This window comes from Notamacropus eugenii, chromosome 1 (assembly GCF_028372415.1).
Source record: "Notamacropus eugenii isolate mMacEug1 chromosome 1, mMacEug1.pri_v2, whole genome shotgun sequence".
NCBI lineage: Eukaryota > Metazoa > Chordata > Mammalia > Diprotodontia > Macropodidae > Notamacropus > Notamacropus eugenii.
In genome coordinates this window covers 607,496,348-607,521,119 of record NC_092872.1, presented here as the reverse complement: position 1 = coordinate 607,521,119, position 24,772 = coordinate 607,496,348, and the positions used below count along the sequence as shown (strand labels likewise).

The window sequence follows — 24,772 nt, the reverse complement described above, 5'->3', positions numbered from 1 at the left end:
TTGAAAAGAAGCTGTCAATATCTGTTCTTTTAAGAAATGGTACAGATACAGTTGTTTCTACCAAAGATCTTCAGCTCTTAGAGTGTTTATTAGAGATGGTATTTAATATGCTACTGGATAGATTCTGAAAAGTTATCTATATGATGCTCTCTATAAGCTTGTAGAGGGAAAAGATAAATTGGTTAAATATTAAAGAGGAAGTATAGCATACTGGAAATGGGTAGAAAAAAGGAAAATTTCTAAATAAATAAGATAAATTTGCTAAGGTGCTTTTTTGAATATATTCAAGAAAACACATGTTTATGGATAGTCAAAGGGATACAAGAAGGCTGATCTCAAGCACCTGGTTTCATTAGAGATTATTGACTTGATGATAATCCAACTTATAATAGCAGAGTCTGCTGCTTGCAGGTGTAGAAAATACTACTAAATTGAGAAATAATTTGGGAATTGAAAAATGAAGGAAAATTTTTCTTTTTCAATTTAGGAAGAAATTTGAAAAGGTAAATACTAGGTGGTCTCCTTCAAGGCAGAGACAATATTTTATGTTTATTTCTATTCCTAAACAGCCTATTGATCTGATGTTACTATTGATATTAGGAGGCAGTTGACCATGAATATAACCAGTGCAAATAATCTGAAAACTTGGGAATTCTAAGGTCTTAACTGTTGGAATATAGAAAAATTATAGAATTTGAAAGCTGGAACCTTAGAGGTCTAATTCAACTTTCTTCCTTTAACAGACAAAGAACCCAGGATCCAAAATAGTTAAGTGGACAAAGCTATGACACTTATAGATAAGCCCTCTTGCTTGTGACATTAAAACATAATCATGTAAGCTGATGCTTATGAAACTGAGCCATTAAATTAGAATTTGGTGAAAAGCCAAAAGAGAGACATTTTCCTGGTATTCTACCAGTGAGCTCATCAAATCAGAAACTAAAGCTCCTACTGAGTATAACTTCAGGTAAGCCAATTTCTCCCCCTTTTGTGTTTCAATCTTTTCAAATAAACTTTCCAATCTATCGCAAATGGTTAATAAATGAATTATTGTAAAGCAGAGTAGTGTCCAATTTAATTTTGATGCTGTTAGTGATCAAGTTACCAAATTTACCAGATCTGGTTGAATGACAGGCACAACAGCCAAAGGTATCAAAGTTCTCACATTTACATTGATAGCTGACAGTACAGAACAAGGAATATTAAGTTTATCAGTTGCATGCTTGCCAGAGTATAGGGAGAAGTATTAACTAATTAATTAAGTATGGGCAGTAAGTGGCAGGTTTCTTAGACAATCCTGATACAGCACTCTGCTACCAATATTCCAGATGTCAACCCTGTACATCTGTTATGTCCCAGATTGATTTCCTAAGTCAATCTCGTTCCATTGTTGTGCTTTCATATATCCAGAACATATCCAAATACAAGAAGACAATATCTAATGAACAATTTTACTCATCTGAATGTACTAATAAGCAAGCAGCCTCAACTAGCTACCCCTCTTTATACCCACAATGTATAAAGTTGTCTTTATACATTTTTGGGTAACACTGTGTCCTGAAATGCTTTATATATCTGTCCTATTAATAGAGAAAATCCTGCCTGAAGAAGACTGGCTCATTAAGCAAGCCCTGGATATTATATTTTCATAATTAAAACTAGTGAAAACCTCAGCATAGCTATCAATCTTTAGGAGCTTGTAGACTTCATTACAAGTCCTTTTTTCCCCAAGAAGTTCACTTTCTTGAGCTTCTGGAAGATGTAGTCTGGCTCTTAAGAAGACAATGTAATCCTTAGGCAAAGATCACTCGAGGAAGAAAGAAGGTGACCTGGGCTTTAATCCTGCTTCTACCTCTATGTTAGTTTTCTGTTAGTGATGATAATTATCCCAGAGGTAAAAGAATGGGAATTATTCTGGGAGGATGTACATCTTTGCTGTGAATTTTACTTTATGTTCTACTTGACATATTTCCTTTTTTTTCTCTTTCATTCCTCTAAACATCTGCCGATAAGGGATAGGGGACTGACACACAGTACAGTACTATCACATGACAGGCTCTGCTATGAAGCTACAAAACCAGTGAGAAACGGGATACATTAAGCTAGGGGCCCTGACATTAAATAACTGGTCACAACATATACTTTTCTCTTACATCTAACTAATAGTGTTTCTTAAACACTAGCAGTGATAGTTCTCTATAAAAAGCATACATTTTACTTATAGCCGAATATCAAATGACTTTTTCTTAGTATGCACCTAGGGCACAAAAGAGAGATCTCTAGATAAAGATGACTTGTGTGGTAGTGGTAAAGGCAGAAACAGAACCCATCTGTCTCAGCATGTGCTTTATTCCCACTTTCCCCAACAGTAAAGGGCCTCTTAAAGCTCTGTCTACTCAACTCTTCCTAGGACTTCTTCCATTGGCTTTAGTAACATGTTCTTTGCCTCTTCAGTTCACCCCCATTTCATATACAAATAACAAAGTGAGGATAAGGTAGATAACTTTTTTTTCAATTATAGCAGAAACCTACAACGCTTGGCATCTGGCAGTCATGTTTTTACAGAAACGTTACCTGAAATGACAGCAATTTTCCGAGCTCCATGCTCTTCTTTAGCTATCCTTTCTGCCTCTTCCATGAGTAGCATGCCAAATCCCTATGGGAGGGCCAAAAGAAAAAGAAAGTAATGTTCACAAAAGGAAGATGGTAATTTAGAGACTAGTTTAGAGACTGCTTTAGTCTGTTGAAAAAGAGTGAAAAAAGCTTTCTTTAAAAAGTAAGGAAAGAATAATCATTCAACTATTTGAGAAGAGCTCTGTAGCTGACTGGTAACAAAGGCATTAATTTTTATAGTGAAAGTACCATTAAAAGGCCCTTCTCAGATGATGGGAGCTAATCATTGTGAAAAGGAAATTTCTTCTCAACATCTGTTTCTCTTTTAGGGAGGTGCAGGAAGAAATAGGCTGAAAAGCCCTGATTCACTCAACTTGTGGACAGTGGAAGCCTGGGGTAGCTATTCACAAACTTTTTAGAACATTTGCAGTTCCTAACAGTTACAAGAAATGAGGCAATAATCTTCAACTACCAATTTTTGTACACACCATACAACTGCCGACAGCTGGTTTTTACCGATTAGTTCCTAAAGCATTTTTCTCTTTTTGGTTTCTACCATATATTATCCTGTCGAAAATCTTAGGGGAAAAAAGAGCTCAGAACAATTAAATAAATGCAGAATCCTCTGTCACTTTGTCTCCCTGTCCCCCTTTTTATTTCCCTGCTTCTCTCAATAACCCTTTCCACCTTCCTCTCTTGCTTTCTCAATTTGGGTGCTTTTCTTCATCAGAAATCAAATGGGAAAAGTTTGAAGATACCTGGTGCTGAAATTTTGCAGGGTCACGACTGCTCACAGGAACTACACTCCCATATACATGGAGTTCTCGGACTATAGAAACGCCTCCTTTCAACTCGGGACGAAATGATTCCTCTGAACACTTCCGCAAACGTAAAAGGCCAATCAAAATGTCCTGCTCAGGGTCTTCATATGAAAGAAAGGTCTCCCAGCCACCATTTGCCACATAATCTCTCCTAACTAATTCAACCTGTTTGAAAAAAACAAAAAAACAGAATATTTATTTTTTGAATTTGATTTCAAAAACCCATTAAGTCATATACAGTAATTTTCATTTAAAAACCCCACTATCCTCATTATTATTACTTTTAACATATCTGTTCTTGAAGTGGAATTCTATCCAGGAGACCATGTAGAAGCTTAGGGTGAGCCTGTTTTTGGCCATGACTGCCCAAAGGGCTTGTACTATCATAACTATTTGATAATGAAAAGCCTTTAAATCATATATAGAGCTGGAAGAACTGCTCATCAAGGCTGCAGGTGCTGAGGCAGGACTGAGTAGACTTGGAATCATTCTTTTATTCCTCTTTCTTTTTGACTGATTCCCACATGGTCAAGGGAGGCAGAGCAGCCCTCCTTCCCCATTTGACCAGGGCGATGATGGGCACACAGCCACCTGTGTCTCTGTATTTGTTCTTTCCTGATCTTAAATGAACACGGATTCTGAGATGACAGTGGCCAGGGAACCCTGAGAGTTCAGGAGATCCAGAGATACCATCAGAGGGCCCCTTCACATATGGGACTGAATGGCAGCAGTAGTAGACCGTCGGAGCGATTGAGTGCTACAGCCCAGTGTGGGGTGGGGGTGGGGAGGTATGACCACAGAGCAAGTACTTAAATACTCTAATGATGTTATTGTTATCCACTCCTTAAAGTCGTCTCTTACTAGGGGCCCCATTTGGGTTTTTCTTGGAAGAGACACTGAAGTGGTTTGCCATTTCCTTTCTCCAGCTCATTTTATAGATGAGAAAGTGAGGCAAACGCTTGCCCAGGGTCACACAGCTAGTAAGAGCCTGAGGCCAGCTTTGAACTCAGGAAGATGAGTCTTCCTGACTATAGGCCCAGTGCTCTATCTACTGTACCACTCAGCTGCTCCCATTCTAATGATGGACATCTGCTTTTGACTGACAGTCTGACTAGTGTTTAGAACACCAGGGTATCTTCCTCTCAGCATAAGCCCTAGTTAATTCAAACTAGTGTAAGTTGGTTTTTTGAATCACTGGCCTCCCTTCTGGTATTTCATGGTAGCACTATCTTTTCTCCAATACCTTTCAGGTGTCCAAATATCACTCATCTATGCCTTAGTGTGAATTGTGGAATGAAACTGTGCCCTAGGTTTATTCTACTTTAGGCATCAAACAGGAGAAAAGGAAGCCACTTTCAAGAGCAGGGTTTTGTTTTGTTTTTTCTATTGAGGACAATGTCCCTGCAATTATGTTCTATAGGCTATTGCTTACCCCCTCTTTAACCCACTCATATTTTCATAGATATATATTACAAAAGAGGAAAATTCATAATACGTAGTTTACGTATAAAGATACACATACTTGTTCACATAGATATGGAGGTCATGGCAAATGTCCATTAACATTTAGCAAACTGGCAGATTACATCTACATGGATTCTGCAGAACCACAGGATTTTAGAAGTTTAGAACTAGGAGTCTCTGAGATCCTTTAGCTCAATTCAGAGGAAGAAATTAGACCCAAAGAGGTTAAGTGACAGGCTCTGAGGCTTCAGCCTAATGTTAAAGTAACTAATGAGTAGAGATTATTAGAGGATGAAAGTGAGCCTACCAAAGTGATTAACTGTAGACAGGTTTGTACAGTCCCAGCAGCTCTTAGGAGCTTGTTTGAGTCAGGGCCTTAGTGAGGACAGAATCTGTCCAATAAACAAACAATTAGGTTGAGAGTTGAAATGTCAATACAGGCACCATCTATCAGTTTGCTGATCATTGATAAAGCTGAACTCTAACAATTGTAGATGTACAGACATACCCATATATACACACAGATGCACCCATACACAAGAGATAATGTGAGAGTTATAAAGGATCTCATTAGGCATTTAGTCAAAGTCATAACCATAGATGCAATTGCCAATGACGCAGCTAGATGGCTTTGAGGATAGAATGCTAGACATGGAATCAGGAAGTCCTGAGTTCAAATGTAATCTCAGGCATTTACTAGCTGTGTGACCTTAGGCAAGTCACTTAACCTCTGTTTACCTTAATTTACTGGAGAAGGAAATGGCAAATCACTCTAGTATATTTGCCAAGAAAATCCCAAAGACAGTATGTCCATGGGGTCATGAAGAATTGGACATGACTGAATAACAACAATAACCACAGAAGAATGCTTTTTGCAATACCACAATTCTGACAAGTGATCATCACTTGGGTGACTCTAGTTCTTAGGATATTTTCCTGAAATCAAGCCTAAATTGATTGCTTTGAGACTTCTAATCACTACTCCTAGTGTTGTCCTTTGAGATGAAAGAGAACAAATGCATCCCTTTTCCAATATGACAACCCCTCGAATACTCAAAACATTATTATGGCTCCCTTGAGTCTTCTGTATGCCAAAGATACCTAATTTTTTCAACCAATCCTCATATGACATGAATATAAAGCCCTTCACTATTCTGCCTGTCACATACTTCCTAAACTAGTGCTCAGAATGGAACACAGTGATCCTGTTGTGGTCTAAACACTGCAGAGACCACTTATGAGAGAATTATGCCAATAGCAGGGTGGTCCAGGACTTCATTATGTCTCTGACTCTTGACTCACAGTGAGCCTTTAGTAAAACGAATCCTCAAGTTCTTTTCAGACCAACTGCTATCCAATCACACCTTCCTCATCTTGGATTTAGAATACTCTATCTAATTTGGGCAGCTAGGTGGCACAGTAGATAGAGTTCCAGGGCTGGAGTCAGAAAGACCTGAGTTCAAATCCAGCCTCAGATGCATAGCTGTGTGACCCTGGGCAAGTAACTTAACCCTGTTTGTGTCAGTTTCCTCATCTGTAAAATGAGCTGGAGAAGGAAATGGTAAACCACTCTAGTATCTTTGTCAAGAAAAACCCAAATAGGATCAGGGAAAGTGGATACCCTCAAATGACTGAATAACAACAACATCTAATTGGAAAGTTAAAAAGTGAAAACCTAGAGAGGTGTGAAGAACAACATAAATGATTAAGTGTAAATGGTAGGCATCCTGAGGAAAAGGCCTGGGAAGCACTGGCAGTAAAAGCAGAATACAGGGTTTGGAGTCAGAAGACCTGGGTTGTCCATTCCTAGCTCCCTATAAGTAGTTGTGTCACATTAGCCAAGTGATTTCAACCTCTCCAAGACTCAATTTCCTCATTTTTGAAATAAAGAGTTGAATGAGATTTCTATCAAGCAATCAGCAAGAAGTTATTAAATCTCTACTATATGCCAGGCACTGTGCTAAGTTCTGAGGATATAAATACAAAAGTGAGCCAGTCTTTGCCATCACAAAGTTTATATTTCACTAGGAAGATACCTGTTTGATCACTCAGTAAGCATCTATTAAGTAAATATGCTAGGCACTGCAGTAAATGCTGAATATACAAAGAAAGGCCATAACAAAACAAAAAGGTCCTTGGCCTCAAAGAGGTCATATTCTAATAGAGAAGGGGGTTGGGGCAGGGAAAGATCGTGAGTAGGAAGATGAGAGAGGAAAGAGAGAGGAGGAGAGAGTTTTGGGAAGTGGGGGATGAGGAAATTAGGAAAAGATTCCTTAATTAAGGAACATGAACTGAGCCCTGAAGGAAACTGGAGTTAAAAGAGGCAAACTCATGGGAAGCAGTCTGTGCAAAAGCATGGAGATGAGAAAGTGTCATGTAAAGGGCACACTAAGTAGACGAGGTGTGGTGGGAACTCAGAGCCTGTGAAAAAGAATAATGTATAATCCCTTGGGAAAGCCTGGCTGGAGCCAGTCTACAAGGTGCTTCAAATACCAAACACAGATACCAATATGGCAGGTGTGTAGCGGATGGACTAGAGAGGGTACCTTCTAGTTTTAAAGTTCTGTGGTTCTAGTTCTGAAAGATCACAATTGAATGACAGACTTCTCATATTTGGGGTTCCCAATAAATCAAATCTACCTAATCTTTATACTGTTACTGAATTAGCAATTTTAAAACCACCTGTATATAGTCACAGAATCTGGGAGTCCAGCTAGTCTAACCTGCTCTTTTGGTCTAGCTAATATAATTGAGCTTTGATTCCATCTTTTGGTCCTACCACGTAGCCCACATGGCTTCATCTTTTTTTTCTTCTTTTTTTTTTATGGAAGTACTGAAGATTCTGTAAAATGCTTTGCTGAAATCCAAGCATGCTATGTCTAGTATACTTTTCAACCAAGGAAATGAATCTGGAATCACCTATTCTTGCTGAGACCATTGCTAGTAGTGTTTCTATTTGTAAATGCTGAGGACAGTGTGTGTGGGGGGGGTGGGGGGGGGGTGGGTGTGTGTGTGTGTGGGTGTGTGTGTGGGGGTGGGTATGTGTGTGTTTATTTGCGGGAGAGGTGGCAGGATAATTTTTTCAATGTAGTGAAACTCCTACCAATACAGTTCTGCAAACCTAGAGTCTTGGAAGGGAGCTTGGGGGCACCCGGGATCACAGAGTCAACCGAATGCGTCAAAGGTAGGGCCTGAACCCCCCTGTCTTCCTGACTACCAGGCTAGTGCCATTTGGCTTTTCTCTTGAATAATACATTCTAGAATTTTGTTAGGTCCTTAAGTCATCTTTATTATAGTTGGGAAACTCAATTCTCTTCAAGTTTTTTAAGTGACACAAATGGCATGAAATCCTTGTAACACCTTCAAGGGTTATCTCTAACCATCCTGGGGAGCAAGGCCTTTTTAGGAGGCAGGCTTCTTCCTTAGCCAAAGCAGAACAGAAGCCTGGGTAAATAAGTGGAGACAAAGCCTGCTGAAGGTTTTATGTTTTGTTTTTTTTTATACTTATCTCTTGGTGAACTCATCAGCTCCCATGGATCCAACTATATTTATACACATGATTCTCAGATCTTTGTTCAGCCCTAACCCTTCTCCTGATCTCCTGTCTACTGGGCATCTCAAATTGAATTTCTCATAGATACCTTAAACTAAACATATCTAAAACTGAACTCATTACCTTGTCCCACAAACCTCCCCTCTTCCTAACTTCTCTATTACTGTTGAATACTACCACCATCCTTCCAGTGATACAGGTTTGCAACCTAGGTAGATTAGTCATCCTCATCTCCTCACTCTGAACTCCCATATCCAATCATGTGCCAAGTGCCCCCTTTTCTACCTTTCTGACATTGCTTATATATGCCCCCCTCTTTCATCTGGGCCATCATCACCTCATGCCTGGATTATTGTAATATCCTGCTAGTGGGTCTGCCTGCCTCAAGTCTCTCCCCACTTCAGTTTATCCTCCTTTCTCTCAGTTGTCAAACTGATCTTCCTGAAGTACAGATCAAACTGTGTCACTCTCCTATTCAATAAACTCCTATGGTTTCCTATTCCATTCAGGATCAAATATAATATCAGCTTGCTTTCAAAACCCTTCATAACTTAGCTCATTCCTACCTTCCGTCTTATTTCTTACTCCCCTCCACATACTGTACAATACAGTGACACAGTTCTCCTTACTATTTCTCATAAAAGATGCACCATCTCCCAAATCCAGGAATGTTTGTTATTCCCCATGACTAGAATTCTCTTGCTCATTTCCACCTCCCAGCTTCCTTCCAGTCTCACCTTCTGCAAGAAGCCTTTCCCAGTCTTCCTAAATCTTAGTGTCTTCCCTCTGAGGTTATCTACAATTTTTCCCCTATTTTGTTTGTAAACAGCTGTTGACATGTTGTCTTCCCCATTAGACTACGAGCTCCTTGAGAGCATGGACTGCTTTTTGCCTTGCTTTGTATCCCTGGTACATAGTAGATAATTAATTATAGTAGATGATTAATAAATGCTTGTTGACTTCTTGGAAAACATAACATTAGGCAAAACATTATTTACAGGGAACATCTATTTCCATAGAAGCAATATGTTGCATATAGGAGACTGAATGAATGACAAATATAGTGGAGGTATTAAAACTTTATGGGGAGAGGTCTGGTTGAACTATATTAATGAAGATACTGAGAAATGATGTTGATTGAGGTACTATTGTGGACATGCTAGTATACTATTGTAACATTAAAATTAATAAGAAAAAAAGCTTTGTGTACAATTTGACCTTTGCCAACTTTAAGGAAAAGGACAGTATAAAATACTTCTAAAACACGTTTAATGAAAGTATGTTCCCAGAACCAAAGTGGGAACCTGCTTTGCTTTTTGCAGTTAGGTCACTGATTAGTTAGAATAAAAGTCAAAAACCATAATCAAATCCGAAAGGATAAAGAAGAGAAGACACAGCTTTTAAGCTGCAACCTAACACTTTAAATAGCAAACTGATGATGCTGAAAATTGGTAAATATATTAAGTGTAAAGATATTAACTTAATTACCTTTTCTAGAGAAGTTTAACCAAGGTAAAACCAAAATAAGGAGGCCAAAACAGCCCAGAAACTGTCTCAGTCAGCTAAGACTTGGTCTCCTTAGCAAGCAAAGACATGGAAGTCAAGACCTACGTTAAAGTAAAGCCATTTGTAAAACATTATGGAGGAGGTTGAAGGAAGAGTACAAGCACTAAATTCTCAGAAAAAAGGAAAAAAATCACCAGAGGTTTTTCGTGCTCTCTCACACCTCAAATTACAATGCTTACTTATCCAACTACATGTTATATTCTTCCAATAGTCTGAAGGTTCCTTGAGGGATGAGGCTGTTTCATCATTGTCGGAGTATTCCTGGAGCCTGGCACAGTCTAGCACCCAGTAGACACAAAATAGATTTGTTGACTGAAGTGAATTATTCAGATGCTTCTGTTTATAGATGACAGTGTGCTGACTGCATCCCATCTTTAGACACTATAAAGTATCTGAAATGAGATCTCAAATGGATGTGTCATCACTGATGGCAACATTCCCTCCATCTATGGGGATCATAGTCCATCCAGTGAGACTCTTAACTATGTCCTCCCATAACGTTACTAGAGGGAGGGGGCCCACTCAATATGGACACTAAAGGAAGAGCAGTGGAGCACATGGACAGTTTATCAGTGATGCCCAAGTCTTGTCACCTGACCATCGTTTTCTTTGGAGAAAAAGACTCTTCTGAAAGAGTGGCAGCACCTAACAATGGACACAAGAATAGCTTTACTCTCAAATCTGGTGCTCCTTCTCTCCACAATGAGGGAGGAGAACCATTTAATTATCTTTTCTCTCAGAGCATCACTGTTGTTTTTCTCCTTTAGTAAGATTTTAATTTCCTTTTAGTGATCTTTTCTACTTTTGTAGTCATTGCGCATATGCTGTGTTCCACTTATTTCACCCTATGGCAGGTCATACACATTTTCTAGTGTTTCTCTTAACTCCTCAGGTTCATGATTTCTTACCACATAATATCATACCCCTACATTTACATCCTCTATAGATTTTTTGGAGTTATTTTCTTATCAATGAGCACTTACTTTGTTTCCAATTCTCTGCAACCCTAAAGAGTGCTACCATGATTATTTTGACACATACTGGATCTTTGACCTCCCTGGAGGATACTCCAGTATTAAGACTGTTAGATGAGAGGAGATATAAAAGGTAATCTTTTGCATAATTTCAAATGATCCAGAATGACTGGACCACTGCATAGCTCCATCCATAGTGAATGAACTGATATGCTTGTCTTCAAACAGACCACAGGACAGATCCCAACTTCTGCCACATTTGTCAATTTGCATGGCATGAGGTGAAACATCAGGGCTGTTTTAATCTGTATTCTCTTACCATGTTTTTTTGCAATTTTTCAAAGTTTCCAGATGATCTTTTTTTTTTGATCATCCATGTATTTGGTGTAGCATTCTTTTTTTTTTTTATTTAACTTTTAACATTCATTTTCACAAAACTTTGGGTTACAAATTTTCTCCCCTTTTATCTCCTCCCCCCCCAAACCCAAGCTTTCTAATTGCCCCTGTGACCAATCTGCTCTCTCTTCTATCATCCCTCTCTGCCCTTGTCTCCATCTTCTCTTTTGTCCTGTAGGGCCAGATAGCTTTCTTTACCCCTTTACCTGTATTTCTTATTTCCTAGTGGCAAGAACATTACAGTTGATCCTAACACTTTGAGTTCCTACTTCTTTACCTCCCTCCCTCTCCACCTCTTCCCTTTGGAAGGCAAGCAATTCAATATAGGCCAAATCTGTGTAGTTTTGCAAATGATTTCCATAATAGTTGTGTTGTATAGGACTAACTATATTTCCCTCCATCCTATCCTGTCCCCCATTACTTCTATTCTCTTTAGATCCTATCCCTCCCCATGAGTGTCGACCTTGAATTGCATTCTCCTCCCCATGCCCTCCCTTCTATCATCCCCCCCACCCTGCTTGTCCCCTTGTCCCCCACTTTCCTGTATTGTGAGATAGGTTTTCCTACCAAAATGAGTGTGCATTTTATTCTTTCCTTTAGTGGAATGTGATGAGAGTAGACTCTTTATCCCTCCACTAATGAGTCTTTTGCTTGCCTCTTTTATGAGAGATAATTTGCCCCATATAACTTCTCCCTTTCTCCTCCCAATATTTCTCTCTCACTGCTTGATTTCATTTTTTTTTTTAAGATATGATCCCATCCTCTTCAATTCACTCTGTGCACTCTGTCTCTATGTATGTGTGTGTGTGTGTGCATGTGTGTGTGTGTACTCCCACCCAGTACCCAGATACTGAAATGTTTCAAGAGTTACAAATACTGTCTTTCCATGTAGGAATGTAAACAGTTCAACTTTAGTAAGCCCCTTATGACTTCTCTTTGCTGTTCAGCTTTTCATGGTTCTCTTCATTCTTGTGTTTGAAAGTCAAATTTTCTTTTCAGCTCTGGTCTTTTCATCAAGAAAATTTGAAAATCCTCTATTTCATTGAAATACCATTTTTTCCCCTTTAGTACTATACTCAGTTTTGCTGGGTAGGTGATTCTTGGTTTTAGTCCTAGTTCCTTTGACTTCTGGAATATCCTATTCCATGCCCTTCGATCCCTTAATGTAGAGGCTGCTAGATCTTGTGTTATCCTGATTGTATTTCCACAATACTTGAATTGTTTCTTTCTAGCTGCTTGCAATATTTTCTCCTTGACCTGGGAACTCTGGAATTTGGCCACAATGTTCCTAGGAGTTTCTCTTTTTGGATCTCTTTCAGGTGGTGTTCTGTGGATTCCTTGAATATTTATTTTGCCCTCTGGTTCTAGAATCTCAGGGCAGTTTTCCTTGATAATTTCATGGAAGATGATGTCTAGGCTCTTCTTTTGATCATGGCTTTCAGGTAGTCCCAAAATTTTTAAATTGTGTCTCTCCTGAATCTATTTTCCAGGTCAGTTGTTTTTCCAATGAGATATTTCACATTATCTTCCATTTTTCCATTCTTCTCTCTTTGTTCTGTGATATCATGGTTTCTCACAAAGTCCTTAGCCTCCATCTGTGCTATTCTAGTTTTGAAAGAACTATAGCTTTTGAATCTCCTTTTCCATTTGGCTAATTCTGCTTTTGAAAGCATTCTTCTCCTCATTGGCTTTTTGAACCTCTTTTGCCAATTGAGTTAGGCTAGTTTTCAAGGAGTTAATTTCTTCAACATTTTTTTGGTTCTCCTTTAGCAGGGAGCTGATCTGCTTTTCATGCTCTTCTTTCATCTCTCTCATTTCTCTTCCCAGTTTTTCCTCCACCTCTCTAACTTGATTTTCAAAATTCTTTTTGAGCTCTTCCATGGCCTGAGCCCATTGGGTGGGCTGGGACACAGAAGCCTTGATTTCTCTGTCTTTGCCTGATGGTAAGCATTGTTCTTCCTCATCAGAAAGGAAGGGAGGAAATGTCTGTTCTCCAAGAAAGTAGCCTTCAATAGTCTTATTTCTTTTCCCTTTTCTGGGCATTTTCCCAGCCAGTGACTTGACCTCTGAATATTCTCCTCACACCCACCTTGCCTCCTGGTCCTCCCAGCCAGCGTTTGGGGACTGAGATTCAAATGCTGCTTCCAGCCTTAGGGCTTTTGGCAGGGGCAGGGCTGCTATTCAGTGTGAGAATTAAGTTCAGGTGCTGAGGTTGGGGCAGGGCTGCCTCTCAGGCTCAGTTCCCTCAGGGGGTTTATGCACAGACCTTCCACAATGGATCCAGGCTCCCGCCTGCTTGGGGAGCCCCGTTCTGCAGCTGCCTCTCAGCTTCTACCTCCTGGGGGGGGGGGGGGGCCAAATCATGGGGGCACCCCACTCCCCTCTCGACCCGCCAAAGAGACTCTCTCACCGACCCCCGTCACCTATGGGCTGAGGAACTTGTGCGGCCGCTGGAGATCCTGTCCCTGAAGCCTGCTCGGGTCTGTTTCTCTTGGTGCCGTGGCCGCAGCAGGTCTGGGCTGGGCTGTGCTCCGTGTCTGCAGCGCGACGGACCTTTTGCGAGAGGTTTGCAGGTCCCTCTGTGGGTGGAGGGACCCGCGTGGCCGCTGGAGGTCCCGTCCCCGAAGCCCGCTCGGATCTTTTCCTCTCGGTGCCGCGGCCGCTGCAGGGCTGCCCTCAGCTCCCAGTCTCGGCGCCCAGTCCGCAGCGCGAAGGACCCCCCGCGAGAGGTTTGCAGGTCCCTCCGGAACAGAAATCTCCCTCGCTCCAATATCCCGTGGCCTCTGGGTGCAGAATTCGCCGTGAGTTGCTCCCCTGTAGCCATTCTGTGGGTTGTGGGTTCGGAGCTATGTGTATGTGCGTCTTTCTACTCTGCCATCTTGGCTCCGCCTCCTTGGTGTAGCATTCTTAATGATCCTAAGTTGCTCCTTGCTTTAAAAGCTCTTATTTTTAACTTCAATTTTCTCTTGATTATGTTATATAAGACCCATGCCTGGAAAAAGAAGTAAGTCAGCCATGTAGAATTATTATTGTAATGGGAACCATTAAAGGAACAAGGGGAAGGTTCGCAGAATGTTCAGTAGATCTTTTGTGCAGGTTTTATGGAGAAGCACCAAGAAATCTTGCACAGTATTGCAAAGGTGAAGCTGGACTATGATAAATACTGATGGAGGGAGTACAGTATTCACATTAATGAGATCTGTAATCTTGTAAAGTGCTGAAATGAGGGTCATCACAATGGAGATCCTGGGATGGACAATTATCAGGTCTACTAAGTAAAACTATATATTAAAATCACAGTAACTTAATTTTTGACATACCATAAATAAAGTCTTTATGAAAGATTCTTTAAAGGCAAGCCAGCTTATAACAGTCTTTAAAGATAGATAGTTCATGCTATAAGATAATGTTAAGAGCAATCATTACTTGCAATTGGGACTATGGCACACTTCAACAACATTTTTCCACATTCAATTTGTTTACATAAGTAAATACTACAATTTCAATTTATCCAAGCAACAGAACCAGGGACAACATATGGAAATTCTCATAAGATGCGATATAGATGGTATGTTACAGTTGGGGGTCAATTGTTTTTTTAGTAGAAGAGTAGTTACTATTTTATAATGTGGGTCAAGGGGAAAACTTCGACAAAATTCAGTATCTAAAACTTCACACTAAAGCCCACTTTTAAAAAATAAAAGCATCTATTTAACTGAATTCTATGCAACCATAATGATTAATTTTGGCCCTATAAAAAGAGATAAGTGACTATATCTCCCTCGTTTTGATGGAGAAAGAGAGGGAACTAAGGTGTAGACTGTTGGACACACTGTCAGACATGGTTGCTTTATTAGTTGTTTTCAACTGTTTTCTTTGTTAAGCTCACAGGGTGAAAATGACTTATGTAAATACAACAGGTATCAATAAGACATTTTAAAAAGCATCTATTTATTATTTCAGGAGATAGCTCTTTAATTTCCTAAGTTACTATCAATTGAGACTTTATACGGCATACCAATGATTTGACTAGATATTAAAGAAAAAAATATGATTTAAAACATTCACATTATTTTAAGAGTATTTACTTTGGTCAGCTTAAATTTTACCTCATTTGTTCATAAGGAAAGTAGCAAATGTGTTATCTGTTTTGGAGAAGGAGAAAATAAGTGAAGGTTCAAAAAATAAAATGGCTTGCTTAATAAACAGCAAGTTAATTCCTGTTCTGACCCAAGAATAAACGTGAAATTTTAGGCATTTATAATGTTACTGTGTCTCCTCACTTATGAAATAACTTACTCATCCCTAAGAGATAAATCTTACTATGACTGCAAATTTTTATTTAAGTACAAGACTCTAAAAACATTAAAACTGTATTTTTAAAAAAATCTTTCTCCCTTACATAATAGTGTCTTAAAGACAGGAAGAATATTTTAATATAGGCAAAGTATGTAAGAAATTGTAGAAGAGACTTTTGTAAAGAGCACAGCCTATATGAAAGTAGATGCTTGAGATTTATTACCAGTAACGTACTATATTCCTAAAAGTATATAACTGTGGGATTAAAAAATACAACTATACATACCTAAAGGAGTTGCTGAGGAACAGATTTCTATATTATGTAACTTCATTCAATCAGCAAGCATCTAATGATTCCCTGAAAACTTGTCTTTGAAGTCAATTTCTTTTTTTTAATGTTTATTTTTAGTTTTCAACATTCATTTCCACAAAATTTTGAGGTCTAACTTTTCTCCCCATCTCTCCTCTCCCCCCACCCAAAACACTGTACATTCTGATTAACCCTTCCCTCAATCTGCCCTCCCTTCTATCACACCCCTCCCTTCCATTATCCCCATCCTCTCGCTTTTCTTGTAGGGCAAGATAGATTTCTATACCCCATTACCTGTATTTCTTATTTCCCAGTTGCATGCAGTAAGAATTCTCAACATTTGTTCCTAAAATTTTGAGTTCCAACTTCTCTCCCTTTCTCCCTCCCCACCCATATCCACTGAGAAGGCAAGCAATTCAATATAGGTTATATATGTGTAGTTTTGCAAAAGACTTCCATAACAGTCATGGTGTGTAAGACTAACTATATTTCCCTCCTCCTATCCTGCCTCCCATTTCTTCTATTCTCTTTTGACCCTGTCCCTCCTCAAAAGTGTTTACTTCTAATTACTCCCTCCTCTCATTTGCCCTCCCTTCTATCATCCCCCCCACCCCACTTATCCCCTTCTCTACTTTCCTTTAGTGTAAGATAGATTTTCATACCAAATTGAATGTGCATGTTATTCCTTCCTTAAGCCAAATGTGATGAGAGTAAGCTTCACTTTTCCCCCTCTTACCTCCCCCCTTTTCCCCTCCATTGAAAAAGCTTTTTTTGCTTCTTTTATGAGATAATTTGCCCCATTCTTCTCCCAATATATTCCTCTCTCACCCCTTAATTTTATTTTTTTACATATCACCTCTTCATATTCAACTTACCCTGTACTCTCTGTCTACATATCTGTATGTATGTATAATCCCTTCAACTACCCAAATACTGAGAAAAGTTTCAAGAACTAAACGTTATCTTTCCATGTAGGAATTTGGCAACAATATTCCTAGAAGCCTCTCTTTTTAGATCTCTTTCAGGATGTGATCGGTGGATCCTTTCAATATTCATTTTACCCTCTGGTTCCAAAATATCAAGGTAGTTTTCCTTGATAATTTCTTGGAAGATGATGTCTAGGCTCTTTTTTTGATCATGGCTTTCAGGTAGTCCCATAATTTTTAAATTGTCTCTCCTGGATCTATTTTCCAGGTCAGTTGTTTTTCCAATGAGATATTTCACATTATCTTCCATTTTTTCATTCTTTTGGTTTTGTTTTGTGATTTCTTGGTTTCTCATAAAGTCATTGGCCTCCATCTGTTACACTCTAATTTTTAAAGAACTATTTTCTTCAGGGAGCTTTTGAACCTCCTTTTCCATTTGGCTAATTCTGCTTTTAAAGCATTCTTCTCGTCATTGGCTTTTTGAACCTTTTTTGCCAGCTGAGTTAGCCTATTTTTCAAGGTGTTATTTTCTTCAGCATTTTTCGGGTCTCCTTTAGCAAGCTGTTGACTCGCTTTTCATGCTTTTCTTGCATCTCTCTCATTTCTCTTCCCAATTTTTGCTCTATGTCTCTTACTTGATTTTCAAAATCCTTTTTGAACTCTCCCATGCCTGAGACCATGGAATATTTATTTTGGAAGTTTTGAATGCAGAAGTTTTGACTTTTATGTCTTCGTCTGATGGTAAGCATTGTTCTTCCTCATCCAAAAGGATGGAAGAAAATATCTGCTCACCAACAAAGTAGCCTTCTATAGTCTTATTTTTTTTTACCTTTTTTGGGCAGTTTCCCAGCCAGTTACTTAACTTCTGAGTCTTTTGTCAAGAGGAGGGTATAATCTGGGGACCTGTAAGTTCTCAGTTCTTCCAAGGCACAATCAGGGGAGAGGAGTTTACTTCTCTCCTGGCCTGTGCTCTGGTCTGGGAGCTACCGCAAGCTTTTCTGTCCAGGATCTTTGAAGCTGTCTTTGGCATATGTGGGTTGAGCAATCTGGGAACTGCAGCTGGTGCTGGGGATTCCACCGCCAAGGCCTGCTCCAGTTCTGTTCCTGCTGATGCCACGTGGCCAAGGCTGGGCTGTGCTTTGCTCTAAGACAGGTGGGATAGAGCTATTCTGCCCAGAATCTGCAAGTGGGATTCCCTCTCCAAAGCCTCCACCACACCAGTGCACTCCTCCTCACCCCAGGAAAGCCACTCAGGGCTGAGATCCAGATCAGCTGCTTAATTCCCCCAGGGCCTTTAGGTGGAAGACTTCTAAAATGAATGCTGTGCTGCAGTGACTGCTGCTGCCCTGGAGCCCCTGGGGCCAGACCTTCCCTTCTCACCCAGGTGAAAATGCTTTCTCACTGACCTTTGAAGCTGTCTTTGGCATTTGTGGGTTGAGTAATCTGGGAACCATGCTGCAGCAGATCCTGCCCCTGAGGCCTGCTCATGCTGTGCTGCCAAGGCTGGGCTCTGCTCCAAGGGCTGAGCTCTGCTCCAAGGGCTGCGCTCTGCTCCAAGCCTGGTGCAATTCCTGTCCATCTTCCAGGCTGTCTTGGGCTGGAAATCTCTTTCTCTTTGTCATTTTGTGACTTCTGCTGCTCTAGAATTTGTTTTAGGGTCATGTTTTACAGGTATTTTATGGGCTATGGGGGAAAGAGCTAGAGTAGGTGCGTCTTTACTCCACCATCTTGGCTTTGCCGCCCTGAAGTCAATTTCTACAAATGAAATACTTTCCAACAGACAAAGATATTTTACCTATGAGATCTTATGGCCCAGACACATAATATAAGTGACTTTTAAGAATATAATAAACTTTAAAAACCACATATTTAAAGAGAAAATGATAATTTATCAGTAAACACAGTGAAATTGTTTTTCCTGAAGGATATAAAATTGGTCTAGAAAGAAGCCCATCCTCAACTATAAAAGGATAACTTTAATTCCAGAGGAAGGGTTCTTTGGGAAGTTTTGTTTTCACTTTGATAAAAGCTTCTGAACCAAGTAAACTTGAGTATCTTCTAAATCTTAGGAAGCCGAAGTTTTAGCCAGGTACCCTACTGCTTTCATCCCACTGTTTATTCTGCACTGTCACAAAAAAACAAACTTAATTTCCCTGGCAGGTTCTACTACTTTATCTCAGAGTTCAGAGAAATATGAAATATGAAAATATAAGAAGTAGTTGGCAGGAATCTATAAAATACAGCCCCAAAGGGGAAGGGTCCCACTACACATTCTGGACATCCTTCCTATAAAAGTGGCACACCTCAACATAGAAGTTGAAGAAAAAATGGTTTCAGATGCAAAAGAATCAAGAGAGTTTAAACTAAAGCCCTAAAACAGCTGAGCTATGATGGATTTTAATAAAGAATCTCAGTCCAAGAGCACGAAGAAAACCTTTCTTCCTCTCAGTAAAGATGTGGCCTGGCATTTATGGATGTGTCACACAGAATACATTCCAAGAGGCCATGACTCTGTTACTTGTCTTTGCTTAATTTTTTTTTTTTTGTCACAAGAAAGGCTTCAGTGTGGATGTGTGATTATGGTGGAATTACTACGGCATAAAAACAAAAAGCAACAATAAAGCTACCTTTTAATAAATGGATTTAAGCCGTATTTGTTGTTATAATCTTTTAAAGATCTTTTATGAGCTTCTGAAAGTTTTTTATGCTAATTAAAAAAGCTTACCCTTTCCATTTATACTTCCATGATAAGCTAAGGGTGGCACTGAATAGTGATTTTTTATAATCATCCATCAATAAAAGCATCAGTTTCTCAAATTATCTATTCTGTAAACTTGGAAATCTGCTTAGTGGAATATAGCTGTGCTGAAGATCTTGAAACCAAAGGGAGGACAAAAGAGAAATGTGCAAATCTGCTTTGTGAGCATCAACACTGCTCAGATGCCTAAGAACAATACTGGGCTTTGACCTTACCTAATGTCACAGAACCCAAAGGCTGGATCCTCAATGACAGGAGATGGCTCTGGGGACCAGATGCTAGGTTGTAAGAACTACAGAAAAACACAATTCTTGAGAAACATAACCACTTGACTCAGAAGTTTCTGAGGTTATGGACTTACTAACTTTAAAGATTTCAACCCCAAACCATTAAAGAATCTCTACAATCTCCTTTCCAATATAGTTGCAACTCAGGGTAGAAGTAGAAAAACCTTCAGTCCCCTTCAGGCAAATGCTGAGACAACAACCAGCCTTCTGATTCTGCTTTTATCTCCTAGTCCCTACTCTGACAGTAATGAGAAATGATTCTGGTGGTTGGATCCAACTCTCCTAGAATTAACCTCTCCTAAACTTTAGTCTTTAGTTAATGCTGATTCTGATGCCCAAGTTCATATCCAAACCACTCCCTTATTCTTGACTTGCCACCTATCAATCTCCCAAGCCTGTTGGCATGAACCTGAGCCTGCCAATCATCTTATGAAAAGGAAAAAAATATCTTTGTAAATTCAAGAAACTAACCTGGTATGGCCTCACTTTATGATGAATTTCCTGGATTCCAACCTCTCTGGTTCTCACATCACGGCACTGTTTAAAAAAAAAAAAAAAGAAATATGAAGAAAATTACACAATAAATGGATGGGCTCAGCACTTTGATAAACATTTCCAATAACCCTGAGGTTCAGAATTAAGTTTGAATGGCATGATTCACTAAGAGAAATCCAATGAATCAACTTCAAAATGAAACATTCACCAAGTCATGCTTAATAGACTTTGGGGATGGTGAACACAAAAAATATATTTGAAGTACAATTTTGCTATACTGACACCAATATGTAAGGTAAGCCTTAAGAACATTATTATTAAAATCAGAGAATCATTTGAGGCAGGGGAGAGAATATAATAATTAGAGTTTTTAAGAGAAGACTTGGTTAAGAGGGAAACAGGACAGTTTTTCATCAAATATCTCAAGGGTTGTTATTGGGAAGAAGAAATATAAAGAGGACAGAATTTTGTGGAAATTATATGGAGGCAATCTTCTATTCAACGTAAGAACTAAAGCTAGGAACGTAAAGAAATGAAACTGTCTTGGGAAATGTGCTTATCGTTGGAAGTGTTCAAGCAGGGCTGAATGATTCTCAGGGATTCTGTAGAATGGATTCATTCACAGGATAGGAAATTAGAATAGATGCCTTTTAAGATCCTTTCCACTGCTAAGACTCTATGATTCCATGAAACATAAAAGCAGAAGGTAAAAAAACAAAACAAAAAATTTCCACATTAGCATTATTTGCAAAATTCCTAGTTTGGATATGTTTATTGTTTGTCCTTCATTCTTGAAGAGGAATATGACATCAGGGAAATGATGCCATGACATACAGATAAATTGGATTTAAATGAGTGAGGGCTGTGCAAAGTCACCAGCCTCACTTTCTCCTTTGGAGCCCTCTGGGTCCAGTGGCAAGATATAGATCAGGACCAGTGAAGATGGCCCTGGATGTGGTGGAAGACCTTGGCCTTTTTAAGCTGAGGTCTTTAATAGGTCTTAGTTTTACTGAGGCAATGCCCATTCAGTGATTAAGGCTAGGTAAGAAATGAGGCAGAGAATGGCCTCTTTTACCTAGTTTAAAAAAAAAAAATCAATCTGAGGAGGGAAGACCCTCAGGGTTTCTGGTCAAAACAAAAACAATTGCTATTTACATTCACTCTGAGCCAATCAGGGCCCAAACAATGACCAAAGAAAGCCAGTGAAGGAAAGTAAACATCATTTTCTTTTAATTTTTATAGTGGCAGGATTAGTTTCAAAGAAACCTGGGAAGACTTGGTGTGAATGTCTGCAGAGTGACAAGAGCAGAACCAGGAGATTAATTTATATTCTGATAAGAAGACTAAAAAAAAATAACCTTGATGATGAAATTGTAGTAATTGAATGTAACGGAATATAACCACAATACTATTGCACTACAAATATTATTTGCAGAAATGAAAAGAAGATTTCAGAGAATCCTGGGTAGTATGAACTGACAGAGCGAAATGAACAGAATCAGGAGTACAACTTATATAAGTACAACAGTGTAATGAAAAACAACCTTGAAAGACTAAAGAAGTCTGATCAATGCAATGAGCAACCATGTCTCCAAAGGACCTATGATGAAACATTCCCCATCTCCTGACAGCTGGGTAATGGATTCAAGGTGCAGAAAGAGACATATATTCTTGGACATGGCCATCATGTAGGTTTGTTTTGCTTGATGATGCTTATTTGTTACAAGTTATATTTCTCCCCTCTCAGTTTTGAACTGAGGAAGGGAATTGGAGGGAAATAGAGGATTAGCAATTAATGATGCCCCCCAAAAAAGAGGCCCACTTCCAGACTCCAGGGCCAGTGTTCTATCCACTGTAGTGGATATCTGTAGTGCACAGACCTGACCATACTCAAAGATGCTTGGTTGAATTCCAAAAAATGTTTTATAGCTGCTGTTTTATGTATTTTTTAAAAAACAGAGGACAACAGAAGGAAGTTCAGCAGGAAAAAAAGACAGGCAGGTTAGTTTTGAAAATAATATTTGGAATTAATTATATGCTCAACAAAAGTACGAAACAGTTTCACATACAATTCTCTTTTTGTATTCTGTTGTATATGTGGAAATGATAACTTTTTTGTGTTTAAATACAGAATAAAAACATATTACCATAGAAAGCATGATCTTTGCATCACTATCACGAACGTTTACGTGCAGTATTGCTCATCTGTAGCTAGCAATAATAGCTAGCATTTATGTGGTGCTTTAAGGTGTGCAAAGTGCTGTACATACATCACCTCACGGGAACCTCACAAAAGCCCTATAAGGTAGGTGCTACTATTATATCTATTTTACAGATGAAGAAATTGAGATGAGCAGAGATTAAATGATTTGTCCAGGGTTACACAGCTAGTAAGTATCTGAGGCTGGACTTCCAGACTCCAGGGCCAGTGTTCTATCCACTGTCCAACTATCTGTAGTGGACAGACTTGACCATACTCAAAGATGCTTGGCTGAATTCCAAAAAATGTTTTATAGCTGCTGTCTGCATATTAATGACACTGTCATCACGAGAGAGGATGTGTCTCCTCCCTGTGATTTATGCTAATCATGGTGCATGAGTAGGGGTAGGAAACAGTAAAAACTGTCCTCTATTGTTTGTTACCTGTTCTATGTATTTTATTTTTGTATTCTCATCTATGTCATAAATTCTCTTGGAGAATCTCTTAATGGTTTTTGGCGTTTTTCAAAGAGATTGAACCAACACTGGACACTTGGACGGTACTCAAAAAGTATTTGCTGAAAGACAACCAAATATGCTGATCCATGAAGGTGGCAGGAACATGAGACAGTGAACCCTGAGTAATCACTGGCCACAATACTTACTTGCTGAGAACAGGTAAGTTAAATGATGACAATGCCTAATAAGTTTGTTGGCCATCACTTGCAAGGTATGATGAAAGCTCCTTTTGTTTATCCAGTTACTCTGATCTCATCATAAGGTGCTAATTTTTTTTTTTTACCTGTATCCCAAGGTCTTTCATTCTTGCAAATGCCAGCTCCCTCAAATTCCCATGCTCTACTCCTGAGCTGACTAAAGGCATTGGTATATCTCTGTAGAGGAGAAAAAACCATCAGATATTGGGACATGAAAATAATGCTCTGTATTAAAGCAGAGCTGTCCCATAGACTAAGCAATCAGTCAATTACACACACACACACACACACACACACACACACACACACACCAGGTGCAAGGCATTTCACTTCTCACGTTTTTTCATCAATTTCTTGTCTACAAAATTATGATACTCACTTAACCCCCAGGATTGCAGTAAGGTACATTTGATGAAAATTACTATGTAGCACTAGAAAATACTATAAAAATTACTAATAAACACCTATAATTTTTTGATGATGATACAAAATGGTTTGTTCTAAATGAAACTAGAAGTTAAAAAATGTTAACTCAGGAAAATCTGAAGTAAAATGGAAATAATGAATCTTATTCTAATCTCAACTTATCTTTAAGGGCCCAATTCTTGTATCTGGAAATCTATTATAGTGTTCATAGGCATTCAAAGAAAGGCTACCCTTATAAGAAAGCATATGAAACTTCAAAGTCTCTCTCCTGTTGTAGATAAATTTTTAAATACTTGTATGGTTAACAACATAAGCACACAAAGAAAAGAAGGAAAGAGATCCACAAATGAGTGGTAATTAGAGAAAAAGATTTAGCCCAATATTAAGTAAAATTTCCTATACAAAAATGGAATGGGTTTCCTTGGGAAACAATTTTCTCCATCACTAGAGGTCTTCAAGAGGAAGCTGGATGAATGTTTTGTCAGGAAAGTTATATAAAGGGGATTCCTGTTCAGGTATTAGTTGACACTGATAATCACTTCCAATTCTGAGAACCTTTTATTTCAAGACATTTGTACTACATACCTTAGTTTAGCAGATTAAAGAAAAAAATGAGATAAAATATTTGTGTATGTATGTATATTCTATACACATATATAGACACAAATATGTGCAAAACATATTAGTGTTTTGAAACTATAAAGTATGATTATCATTGAAGTTGTTCCAATTATCCCTACCCATAAACTTCAATATCTAAAGATGGCACAAGAAATACAATAAAAAAGAAAAGTCTGCACTGAAAATACTGCTTGCCTTTTGGGAATCTGTTTTCCTATTCAACTCTAAGTACTAGCTGTCTTTGTTCAGAGAATATGCAAATTATCTTTCTTTTGCATTTCAATTCTCTAAATGGATTTGATTTTTTTCATATTTCTTCTCATATACCCCTACAAATGCAAAGAAAAT

General features: G+C 38.8%; 1 protein-coding gene across 2 annotated transcripts in view; it reads right to left on the bottom strand.

The window, feature by feature from the left end:
• Window positions 1-24,772, bottom strand: part of ELP3 (elongator acetyltransferase complex subunit 3) — a 123,280-nt gene that overhangs the window by 34,025 nt on the left and 64,483 nt on the right. Inside the window, exons 11-14 of one of the 2 annotated variants that reach the window (XM_072634792.1) lie at window positions 23,464-23,554; window positions 20,439-20,504; window positions 3,372-3,599; window positions 2,575-2,656 (exon numbers count right to left, since the gene is read on the bottom strand). In XM_072634792.1, coding sequence (XP_072490893.1) covers window positions 2,575-2,656; window positions 3,372-3,599; window positions 20,439-20,504; window positions 23,464-23,554 — 467 coding nt within the window. Of the gene's footprint in view, window positions 1-2,574; window positions 2,657-3,371; window positions 3,600-13,801; window positions 14,380-20,438; window positions 20,505-23,463; window positions 23,555-24,772 lie in introns of those variants that run through there. The other variant, XM_072634793.1, reaches the window with a different exon arrangement.